This window comes from Cariama cristata, unplaced genomic scaffold (assembly GCF_000690535.1).
Source record: "Cariama cristata isolate BGI_N322 unplaced genomic scaffold, ASM69053v1 Scaffold42667, whole genome shotgun sequence".
NCBI lineage: Eukaryota > Metazoa > Chordata > Aves > Cariamiformes > Cariamidae > Cariama > Cariama cristata.
In genome coordinates, this window is record NW_009625728.1 from 1 (window position 1) to 12539 (window position 12539).

Sequence of the window (12539 nt, forward strand, 5' to 3'; positions counted from 1 at the left end):
ATTGGCTTTCCCGTCCCTGGCTCTGCTTGGGTTAATGCTTACAGAGGGCTTTGACGGCTCTTGTGCGGATTTAGCTTCTGTGAGATTTATTTCCACGATAGCCAGTTCAACTCTTCATGTGATGTTTCTCTTTTTTTGTAGTCTGCGACCATTCCGCTCTTCATGAATAACAAAGATGTTGCTGCAGAAGCGGTGAGTGCATTTTCTTGGTCGAGTTGGTTGTTTTTCTGGGTTTGTCTCTTGAGCTGAAGGAGGGCTGACTGTTTTTTTTTTTCTCACAGGTAACAGGCAGTGGCAAAACCTTAGCATTTGTAATTCCCATATTGGAAATTCTTCTCAGACGGGAAGAAAAATTAAAGAAAATGCAGGTAAGATGAAGTTATTCATAAAAACATTCTCAGAACTGATGTGCCAATAGGATTTGAGGACTAAAGGAAAAGTATCGATAAGGAAAGTTGCATACACATAAAGTAACTGTGTGTTCAGTTCTTTGGTATAACAGTAACAATAAACTGTTTAAAACTTGAAAATAAATTTCGAGGTGCTTTCTTTGCACTTATATATAGCTTCTATTTGACATGATCAAAACAAGTTTCTGGGCTATTAGAAAAATGTCTTAAAAATCAAATATAATGGTGTACTGCAAGCGAGTCTTTGAATGCTTTTTAGCATCCATTGACTTTGAATACATTTTAGTATACAGAGAACTTGCGGTGGTGTTTGCTGTTAAATACCATTATTAGATACTGCTTTTTGAGCAGAGATATTTTGCACATTGGTATACCTTTTTCATAGATATTTTCTGTTATTTTGTGTACTTTATTGCATTTCTATGGAAATGTTTTGTCTAAAACTAGGATATAAACATTGCTCATATACGCTTGCCCAAATCTTTCTTCTAGTCTGTTATTTTCCATAAATTCGTTTTGTTGTTCATGTACAGGTTGGAGCTGTAATTATCACACCAACGAGAGAATTAGCTATTCAAATTGATGAGGTGCTATCACATTTCACAAAACACTTCCCTAGGTTTAGGTGAGTGAATTTCAGGCTTGTCATGACTGTAGTTCCTTTTTCTTTGGACTTCTGTCACTTGTAAACTAGCAAATCTTAAAGATGACCTAAATCTTTCTCTTTTACTGTTTTAGTCAGATTCTTTTAATTGGTGGTAGGAATCCCATGGAAGATGTTGAAAAGTTTAAAGAACACGGGTGAGTTGATTGTCAAGAATTTTTATCAATACCTCACAGTTGTGTGTTTTCCCGTGACCTTAGGGTTTTCAAGTTAGGGCTTTGGTCCTGCTAGTGCTAAAATTTGATGGTACTGCGTGAGTACATTAGGGTGTATGCTGAGGAAATTGTGGATTCTTTTCTTTGAGAGAGAGACGCCATAACGAGACAATAGGAGAGGATCATATGTGAAATCAGTACTATTTACATGCTGTTTGGATGAAGAACAGTGTGCAGCATGGTGAGCTGAAAACTGTCTTCACTAAATATTTCAGTTCCTTCTTCCCTGTAAATGTTGTACTAGCAGTAGGCTCTAGTGAGATTGAGACTGTGCTGATGAATAATTTTCTGAAACTTTTTGGTGCTGATACCAATGATGAAGTTTTGAAGCAATCATATTTGCCACTGGCTTTTGCACATAGGTACCAAATATTTCTTCTAGCTGATAGTTGCTTTCTGTAGGTGCTGATTATATTCTAAACTTTTATTACCACAAATGATGAGCATTTTTCTCCTATCAACATAGTGTCTGAAAGGCACTCAAATATGAATACAGTTAGAAGTGACGAAATGAAATTGTTTTGCTGAAGAACGCAGTCAACTTGTGTGCAGGTTTATGCTGTGATAATAGTGTTAGCTGCTCTCCCCAAAGTTGTTACCTTGTGCAGTTACAAAATTGCTGTGTGTCTTGTTCACAAACAGTGGGAACATCATTGTAGCTACACCGGGCCGTTTGGAGGATCTATTCAGAAGAAAATCAGATGGGCTGGATCTAGCAAGTTGTGTGAAGGCTCTTGATGTGTTGGTATTAGATGAAGCAGACAGACTTCTAGATATGGGCTTTGAAGCAAGGTATTTAAATAATGAATTCTAGTAATACTTTTGAAGTTTTAAATTAGTTCATATATGAGTGATGTGAATGACCATGGCCTACAATGACCTCTGAAGTTAGATTTATTCTGTTTTGTTCTTCTATCTCTCTTTGCTCCAGACTACATAAAACAATTGCTAAGGGGGAAGAGAATCATGAAAGAGTGGATCCTTGATGAATAGAGAGTTTAAAATTTCTTTTTTTCTGATATATATTAGCACATGCTGTATTAATGCTTGATTAAGTATCATTATTTACACATCAGAATGGCTTAAAACACTTTAACAAATAAGCTTTGATGTCCTTTTTCTCTTTCTCTCAAAGGTAAGCTAATTAGTTCAACAGAAGATTGGCATTTGATGATAAAAACTCTTTACTTCCAGTGATTGAACTTCTTTCTGAGGGAAGTCTTGGGACAGTTATGTTTTACGTGTGCTTACTTGCAGTTTAAATGCCATTCTGGACTTTTTGCCCAAGCAGAGACGGACAGGTCTGTTCTCAGCAACTCAAACTCAAGAGGTGGAGAACCTGGTGAGAGCAGGTCTCCGGAATCCTGTCCGCATCTCGGTGAAAGAGAAGGGAGTGGCAGCAAGCAACACACAGAAAACTCCAACACGCCTGGAGAACTATTATATGGTGCGAACCTCTGTGCTTCATGATAGTTTCTTGTTCCCTCTCTTTTTTTTCCCTGGTTCTATCAATAAATTTTTAAGTCTTAGCCGGTTAGGATCACATTAATAGAGGAACCAGAATTCCCAAAGACATAAAGCTTTTGCAGGTTCCTCAAAGACTGATAACCAAGCTAAGGAGAAAGATTTAAATTAGCAACCCTGTTGTTTCCTGCTCTGTGAGCTTTGTTTGGCTGGCCAGGAGTAGTTGTAACCCTAAACAGGCTGCGGTGCTGTGGCTCCTTGACCTGCTTAGAGTGAATGGGTATGGGAGGAGACTTTGGAAATTTCAGAAAAGCAGCTGAGGGATACTTGAGATATTACTGCAGGAGAGGTGTTGTGGCTGGGGCTGGGATGACTGGGAGCCTAAGTATTTGTTTTTACTTAAACTGAGATACATAAGAGTAACATTCCACATGGTGAACTGTGGTACACATGATCAGTAATAAGAAATTATGCTGTAGGCATTTATTAGTGCACAATGAATGGAGGAAACTGTCAAATCCCTTTGTAGGAAGTCCATTTTCTTACTTTTTTTTCCCTTTGCATTGTATAGATGTGCAAAGCAGATGAAAAATTTAATCAGTTGGTACATTTTCTTCGACAGCACAAACAGGAAAAACATCTGGTCTTTTTCAGGTAATTCTGTTTGTTTCATTGTGAAGACAGTATTGTGTTTTATTGCTTAAATTCCAAAACTGTGGCCTGTGTTGACAAGGACACAACTATTTAAAAAGTGTTTCATTTTAATAGCTGTCCTGTAGAATATGGTGCCTAAAAAGAGATTTATCATTGCTTCATGTCAGGATTGTGTTCAACTTTATTAAGCAAAACATAAATTTTATATACATTTTTAAAGCAAGGCATTATAGATGATTATATGTTAATTATAAAAATGATGTACATATTTTAAATAAAAATAGGCAATAGTTTATACTTTTGAAAGGTCTTGGACCACTGTAGTTTGACAGTCTAAACCAGATTAAAAATGCAGCATAATCTTTTGCTTTTATGTCTGTATTTCTCACAACAGCACGTGTGCATGTGTGGAATACTATGGGAAGGCTTTGGAATCCTTAATTAAACAAGTGAAAATAATGAGCATTCATGGGAAAATGAAACACAAGCGTAACAAGATTTTTACTGAGTTTCGGAAGCTCCCCGGGTAAGAACATATGAATAGGCTAAACCAGCCAAAAGTAAAAATAGTAAGGGATATGTAATTTTGTCTGACAATATTCTTCTGCCATTTAAGTGTGGAAGAGTAGCGTTGTACTGAGGAGGAGGATGCTACTAGCTGTGTCTGAACACAAACCATGCTTAGGTACTGGAAGTATGATCACAAACAAAGTGAAAATGTGACTGGAGCATGTCCAGCCTAATTTAGATAATCCATGTGGCAGCATGGAAGGTGCAGAGACTTGCTGTTTAAGCGTATCATCGATAAGGAACTGGTAATGAAAATAACCTTTTCCTGATTGGTAACCAGAGTGGAAACCCAGGATACTATTTTTATTAGTATATGAACAAGAGTATGGCGACACAATGCTGTAATTTACCTGCAGGAAAGTATTCTTTGTCAGTTTTGCAGGATGTTGTTAAGGGACTCCTGCCTCATTAGCTGTCATTTTTTATTGCATGAGACCCGAGTTTTAGCATTTTATATTATATGAAAAATAATTACTGGCAGACTGGAAGAACAACTGTTTAAAATAATTGTTTAAAATTGTCGGCCTCTTAGGTCTTTTATTAAAAAGTTTATAGTATTACGTTCAACTGTGGTGGATGCAATTATTAAAAATAATTTAAAAATATTTAAAAATAGACCTTGTAATAGGGAATTGATTTTTCTTCATGATGTAATGTAAATCATATTCCTTTTCATAATGTTACATAGAATTTTAGTTGGTGAAAGCTGCAACTAAGTTATAATATTTTGTCTCTTTTCAAAAAACAAATGTTTTAAAACATTTTGTTCCTATTCTCCAGTGTAGATGCGGAATACACAGCTGGGGGGAGACTGGCTTTTCTCAAATAACAGTTTAATGAAAATACACTTTTTCTTTTTCCTAGTGGCATTTTAGTTTGCACTGATGTGATGGCCCGTGGCATAGACATTCCAGAAGTACACTGGGTTTTACAGTATGACCCACCTAGCAGTGCAAGGTACAACTACAGATCTTATGAACCTTTACTTGCAGTCATGTTACTGTACTGTTCAGATATAAATTGGGGACACACAACTGTGGAAAACACATTTAATTGCTGCCTGGAAGTTAGTCTGAGTGAACACACAAAATAATGCATGAACAAGGTTGAAACACTACAGTTTTTGTTGTAGCTGCTGTGAATTGAAATGACTTTATGTTGTATGTGGTAAGTCAAGTGGGTAGTCGCCAGTTAGATTTGTGTGAAGGGGTACTCTGCTGTAAGGCTTAGTATGAGAATATCAAAGAAATAATGAGAGGTGAGACGCTAGGGTGAATGAGAACAGACATGGGAGCGGGGACAGAGCTCTTCAAGGAATGGTACGTTCAAAGTTCACATTAAAGGTGCTTTTCCATGTATTTTAACTTCCACTGTCATAATTCTCCCTACAACTTGCTTGTCCCCAAAATGGACACCCCTTGCTTTAGCATATGGTCTTAACAATTGAGTGGGACTGCTACACAGCTCTTGTATTGCATTTTACTGATTCCTGTTGGTTTCGTTCAAAAGCATATAGTACTTTGATACTATAGATACTTTGATACTTCAGAATAGTATATATTTGTTGGATATAATTAGATTTGCCCTTTTGCTGTCTGTCTAATACTTCAAAATTAGGCTGAGCATCTCCTGTTAAGTTAGCTCTGTGTTGTGTCGTTTCAGTGCCTTTGTGCATCGGTGTGGTCGAACGGCACGGATTGGCAATGTAGGCAGTGCACTTGTATTTTTGCTTCCCATGGAAGAATCTTACGTTAACTTTCTCTCAATCAACCAAAAGGTTAGTAGACTTCTATTCTACCCCAAAGCAGGAAAGAGCAAGGGGACAGGCTTACTGATAGGCATTTTGAAATCAGAATTTGTAGAATGTTTTAGCAGAGGTGCACAATTAAATACAGACAAGAGCTGCTTATTAATCACCAAATGCAACTATCTGTTAGAACATGACTGCTCCCAGAGTTATCTACTGAGTTTGTAACAGGAATACGTGATGTGTTGAATAAGGAAAGGCTTTTCATTTCTAAGGGTATGTAGATTGAGCATTTCCAGAAGGGTGGTGCTGGCTTACGTTCCTACCCCCAATCCTGCCACCACCAGTTTATATGCTGCGCCCTCTGTACTGTTTAACTCTGGTAATTTTCTGTGCCTGGTCTTGCATTTGTAGAATTAACTGTATAAATTCTCTAGAGGCCTGCTAATGAGAACATAGCTTGATAAAGCATGAGATGAAGATGTTGCCTCTCTTGAGCTGCAGTATACAAGCTCTTTTGCTGTGCTAGGACGACCGTGTGTGGGGCTGAATAGTGAACCGTGTGTTGAAATGACCGAGAAAAAGGGGGAAAGGGACTCAAAGCTCACTCAAGATTAACTGGGGAAGAAATGTACATTTTAAGTTTTCACAGTGCGTTTTAAATCATTCAGCTGACCTTTTCCTTTGGTTTTCTATTTCTTTTCTGTTTTTCAGTGTCCCATGCAGGAAATGAAACCACAGACAAACGTGTTAGATCTTCTTCCAAAACTGAAGTCTATGGCCCTAGCTGACAGGGCAGTGTTTGAGAAAGGGATGAAAGCATTTGTGTCTTATGTCCAGGCTTATGCCAAACATGAATGTAATCTGATCTTCCGAATAAAAGGTAATTCCCAGCAGGGGCTGGTATCTTTTACTGTTGTTTTCAAAAGACAGTATTTGGTTTGGGGGGGAAAAAAAGCATAGTGTTACTGTTCACAAGCTTCCACTACTGATTCCTGATCTCAAATTTTTTTTTTCTGCAGCATCAAATTCTGACAAAGCTCTTATTTTTTTTCAAGCAACTTGTTTCTCATGGTTTTCAAGATAACATTCAATTAGTGAGTTTGACCAAACTGACATAAGCATGAGTAAGAATGACTTAGTATTGTTACTAGTATTAGGTACAGAATGCAAACGATATAATAAGATGTTTTTTTCTGTGACTTGCTTAGTGAAATTAAGTTTTTATCCATCAGGAAACTGACTTTAAAATCTTTGTTTTAACAGATCTGGATTTTGCTAGTCTTGCCAAAGGTTTTGCATTGTTAAAAATGCCAAAGATGCCTGAACTGAGAGGAAAATGTTTTCCAGACTTTACTCCAGTCACTGTTAATACAGACTCCATTTCATTTAAGGATAAAAATAGAGAAAAACAGAGACAAAAGCAATTAGAACAACAAAGAAAAGAAAGACAGGAAAATGGAGGGAAAAAGAAATTCATAAAGAACAAAGCCTGGTCAAAGCAGAAAGCCAAGAGGGAGAAGAAAAAGAAAATAACAGCTAAAAGGAAGCGTGAAGAGGTAAACTGTGCCCAGTCTATTAAATCTGCATTTGATTACTGTAGCATAGGTACATACTTTCAAATGGCAGAGAGCCATGGGATTTTAGTTTGACAGAATAGACAACTGTAAATTCACTCTTCAGGACCTCAACAGGCAAAGTTTAAAAAAATTATGGAGAAGCTTTTCAAAGCCAAACACTAAAGCAACTTCTCAGCAGTCTGATGCTAGTCAGTAATGCTGCCAGCATGAGTAACATAGATTTTTATTTCCCAGAGATCCAGCCCTATGGCATGATGGTGGACAGTCCTTGATTTTTTTTTTTATTTTTTTTTTTTTTTTTTTTGTGTTTCCTAGGTAGAAATTGAGTGTTATTTCCTGCTTGGATACTCCTGGCAAAGTCTGAATTATAAACTTCTCGTGTTCAACTGTATAGAATGAAAATCGTTTGGTGTTGTGTTTAATTTGCTGTTTCTTAACTGCCAACAGGGCTCTGATATTGAAGATGAGGATATGGAAGAGTTGCTGAATGACACAAGACTCTTGAAAAGATTAAAAAAGGGAAAAATTAGTGAAGAGGAGTTTGAGAAGAGACTAACAGGCAGCCAAAGTAGACTCAAAGCGGAAACTGTTGCTGACTTGGAGTCTGAAGGTTGACAGTTATTCTAACTACACTTTTACATTAAAATGCTGTCCATTTCAATAAAACTGTATTTTTATAACAAAATAATGATGCAGAGAACAGAATTCATCTAATTTCTTCATAAAGAGACCTGGCATCCATAAAGACATACAAACAAGCCTGCTGTTAAGGACAAAGCTAAAAAGATCGCTCTTGTATGGCGTGGCAGAAGCTGCAGATTTCCATTAGCAGCCTTCTGCATTTAAAATTTTTTTTTTTTTCAGGTACGTACCACAGATCAGTAAGTAACAGCATACCTCAGAATGAGTTTGAATACACCATAAGGTATTTTATTTTACAATATCAAAATACTCCACCCATCTTTAAAATAATTTATTTTAAGTTTTTAGAAACTGTAGTAACTTTAGAATTTTTTTAAGTAGTCCACCCACATGCAATGTTTTGCTTTAAAAACTCAAGAAGGCTGATAATTACATTAATCTTTATAGTATCATCTCCTTACCATGTCCATATAACTTGTATCATTTTCCAAGTTCTTACACCTGTGATAGTCGCTGAAGAAGATGATGCAGCCTGTACACTGAGTCCTCTTTGTTACAGATAGAGTTTAATAAGTTCATCACTGACAGCTGATGGAGTTAACACACCGAGGTCTGTAAACAGTAACGTAATTAGTGATGGTGATGTGTAGTCAATCCAGGGATGCTCTTCTGTTAGATTCTGACTTGTTTTCAGAGTATCTGCTTTGTACTAGAAGGAAATGGAGACCAATAGTTATTACACAACTGCAAGTTAAAACCTTTTGGGCAAGAGCAGTACTATAGTCTTGAGCAGATGTTTGTGGTAAAACTGAAGGAAGTCAGTTGCTTTAAAACAGGCATAGGCTGGTGCCACTTTGGTCTCGGCTGCCTTACGTTGTGTATAAAGTACAATTTGTAGTTCTGGAGTGAATTGATTTAACTGTTTCTTGCCCTCAGCTGCTCCTGTGCCCCAAAGGAACTACTTTAGGAACTAAATGTTAGTATTAAGACAAATTATGGCTGTTCGGCATGTGACTGTAACATGGAGCAACTCCATATTATGTAAAGTAAGCTACAGTAGAGAGATCCAGATACATGAAGACATGCTTAGATGAAAACTTTTCATAGACACCTTGTGCATCTTAGCTGGCCAAGAAGTAATTTGAATTTCTCTTACCTTAAACTTATCTGGGACGTCTTGCTGATTTAGAGGGAAAAGTCTTACAAACTTGAAACTTTCTGCTACCACATAAAATGGCTTATTCTGAGCTTTGGCACACACAGCAATTTGATTAGTGCCAATCTGTGGAGACAGATGGAAAACAACATGCAGATTCAGTGCTAACGTGACATAGTATCACACAGTTTCCAACAATAAATAGACCTTTACTGGATAACGTCCAAACAGAAAAGAAAGCCTTGAATTCTTCAAAGAAACCAAACGTTAAAAGTCTAGAGTTTACAGAATGGTATAATAAACTCACTACCTATTACCTTGTTAATAATGCCTCCGCTTTCAACTACACCTTCAGCACCAACTAACACCAGGTCCACTTTCTCCATAATGTAGCTGTTCAAAGGGGGAAAAAAAAAATCCACGTCTTACTGGGTAGTATGACAAATGACTCACTGAACAGAACAGAAATTAGTAATTCAAACAGACTTTCATTTTTCTGAACTAGTTTCATCTACCTATATAAATCCACGTGCTGTTACGCATCCTTGGAGTGAGCTTTCATCTGCTTCCCTGGCAGGAATATTAAGTAACTGTATCTTCTCCAGCCATAGCTGACCTCGGCAATTGTGCAAATGCTGGAAGAAGTTGGAATGTGACTAGGAATGATACTCAGTTACAGGCACATAGGTGCCTGTGATAAGATACTAACTACACACTGAAGTGTAACTTGGCCAAATACATAGGATACTCCTTATCTAATCCCCCTTTCTTTACATCCCTCTGATGTGTTTTGTTAATTGAAAATACAGATCTAAAAAGAAAAACATCAAGTAAGTGATTTGAATAGATTTAAAGCGTTAAACAGAACTTCTAGACTTGTCCATTCAAGCCGCTATCTTCCCTAGATAGAGGTGCCTTGGTAAGCAGACTGGTGTGTATTCTCTTGGAGGCAGTCTCTCAGGCATTTTGCACCTATGCAAGAATTGAGATTCGGATCCATTGTAGTTCGTTCTTTTCTCATGTTTTGGACTTGTACTAAGCAGTGGTAATTTAGCAAATAAATTAAGAAACCCTAAAATGATAGCACACATGCAAATTAGGAAACTAGTAGCCTTTTTGCGTAGCACCTCAGCTTTTTTTTTCAGATACCCCAAAGTTCTACACTTAGGTCTGGCTACTTTTTTCATTCTAATATGCAAACATCAAATACTTGCTTTGTAGCAGACATACTCTCCTAATCATGCACCTAGAGGTGTAACTTGTTTAGCTTGTTTGATGACTATGACTAAGTAACACCTCTGTAGTTTGAACAAGCTTCAAGGAAACTTAAATAAATATAACACGATCAAAATGAAATTGCGACAAACAATATTAAGCTTTAATGATCAGACTTACCCGACTGCAGCATCCAGAATCACAGTCACAGGAATGTTCAGCTTCCTCAGGGCTTTTGCCATTTTTTGCCTATTAAAAAAAGTTTGAAGCTTAAAAGACTCTTCTTTAAAGACAACGCTAGAAAAATATTTTCTGAAAGACAGAAGCCCATGACTGCCCATGTTCCCTTGCCTAAAGCTTTAGTCCATGGTGTACCCTCTAAGAGAAACTAAGTTCTTGTGTAGAAATGGAAACAAACAGATTACAACAAACCCAAGAAAAGTCAAGTCAGTTTGTTTTAGCAGTCAGGAATTACAGCTACAGAAAGATGAGTCAGTGGACTATTATTAAAATGACAGATTACCTAAACTGTTTCAGCTTTTCCATCAACAGGGTGTAAGAAACAAGAAATAAAGCATGGGATGCATTGCTAGAAGTTATTTCAGTGAAGCTGGAAAAGTGTACATACTTGACTGAACATCCTTGATTCTAGTGAAAGACTGGTTAGCAACACGTAGTAGCCGGTATGTGGGATTTATTACTTCATTTATACAACACTGTATGCTCTGACGAGGGAAAGCTTGTTCTCTTGCTATCAGTATACACTTTATTTGGTATCTTCGAAGAACATTGTTAGCTAAATGTTTTACTTTGCTATGCTTAATACTGATTATTTTAGCCTACTTTTGAAGCAGACAACTAGAAAACCAGTTGTCTGATATCTCCCAAGGAAAATGTAGGTTGCCTGACTGAAAGTTTGTAAACCTTTGAGTAAAACCTAGATAACGCTGTAATTAGAATATTTATTATGGGAAATTACTTGACAATATTGTGTTTTGGGTTTTTTTCACTTGTCCAGAATAATGTGATCCTAGTGATGGATACCATTTAAAATGCTGCAAACAAGCCTAGCAGCTTTTCTTAAGGTATGAGATTGGATGCTATCTGTAACATACCCTGTTAACCAAGATAAAACACAAATTAATGAGTACTTGCCCTGCTTGATCTGGCTGTGATTCAGTAACATAAACACTGAATCGCTTCTTTGACTCAACAGCTGCTTCTAACACTCTGAGGACCACTCTTGAGTAGGCATGTGTCAATATTCGCTGTCAAAAAAAAATCAGATGTTACTTTTTGCTGACCTTTGGGAAACCTTTACTTTTGTTAATGAGGTCATGGCTTTTACTTCACACAACTGTCCATCGACATTAAATAATAATGTATGTCACTTGTATTCTACAAATCATAGGATCACCACTCTGTGAGCTGGACTTTATGTCGCCAGCCCTGATGCGGCCAAGGGATGATGATCTAGTATTTTAAATAGAAACTCGAACCTGTGACTCCTCAGCATCTCTCAGAAGTAGACCACAAGTTAAAGTTGGATTGCATGGGAACTGAAATAGGGGGGAGGACATGAGTCATAATAAAATAAAGCGATGGGTGATATTACACCTATGTACTTGCAGAAGCCACCATCAGACAACACTGTTGTGGATGTTAAACTTCACATCCCTTTCCTTCTCTTTTTCCATTACTGCAAGCAGCAGAGCAACAGAACAAGAGTGACCCTGTCTTGGCCTACTTACAGCACCATCTCTGATGAAAGGATGACACAGCTTGGCGATTTTGTTCCTTGAGAGAGAGACTTTCCTCAGGAAGATCTCCCCGCGCTCGATCATGATTTCTTTGCACTTGGAGTAGTCCTGGAAAACACAGCAACATCTGCTGTTAGGCTGCAGGGTCTCCCCAGCAGGCACCACGCTCAGCGGGGAGCAGCCGCCCTTACCGAGTACTCCAGGGAGGTGAGGCTGATGAAGCGCAGGAAGAGCTCCCCGCCGGAGGAGACGGCCACTGAGGAGTCCACCCGAGACAGGGTGTCGATGGCCGCCAGCAGGCTGCTCCTCAGGCCCTGGATGGTCTCTCCTGCCGGGAGGCAAAGCTGCGCGGTCAGGGCAGGGCTGGGCCTCACCGACACGGACCTCGCCGCGGGGAGATCCACGGCAGAGGGGGGACCCCGTCCCGCCCGGGGCTGAGGGGAGACCAAGCCCACCTCGGTC

At 38.2% G+C, this 12539-nt stretch overlaps 2 protein-coding genes across 2 annotated transcripts; one reads left to right on the forward strand and one right to left on the reverse strand.

Moving 5' to 3' along the window:
- The first annotated feature begins 142 nt into the window (after positions 1–142).
- DDX55 (DEAD (Asp-Glu-Ala-Asp) box polypeptide 55) lies at positions 143–7989 on the forward strand. Its single transcript, XM_009703716.1, has 13 exons — positions 143–192; positions 282–368; positions 944–1035; positions 1149–1211; positions 1932–2081; positions 2547–2736; positions 3325–3407; positions 3802–3933; positions 4842–4934; positions 5640–5754; positions 6439–6607; positions 6991–7283; positions 7752–7989. Exons 1-13 carry the CDS (start codon positions 163–165, stop codon positions 7917–7919), a joined length of 1665 nt encoding a protein of 554 aa, XP_009702018.1. The 5' UTR covers positions 143–162; the 3' UTR covers positions 7920–7989.
- Positions 7990–8371: 382 nt separating this feature from the next.
- EIF2B1 (eukaryotic translation initiation factor 2B, subunit 1 alpha, 26kDa) lies at positions 8372–12461 on the reverse strand (the record flags this gene model as incomplete). The annotated part of the gene is made up of 7 exons (XM_009703717.1): positions 8372–8655; positions 9103–9228; positions 9420–9495; positions 10498–10566; positions 11473–11585; positions 12069–12185; positions 12269–12461. Coding segments are annotated over 7 exons (850 nt in total), but the record flags the coding sequence as incomplete, so codon positions are not given.
- Between the last annotated feature and the right edge of the window lie 78 nt (positions 12462–12539).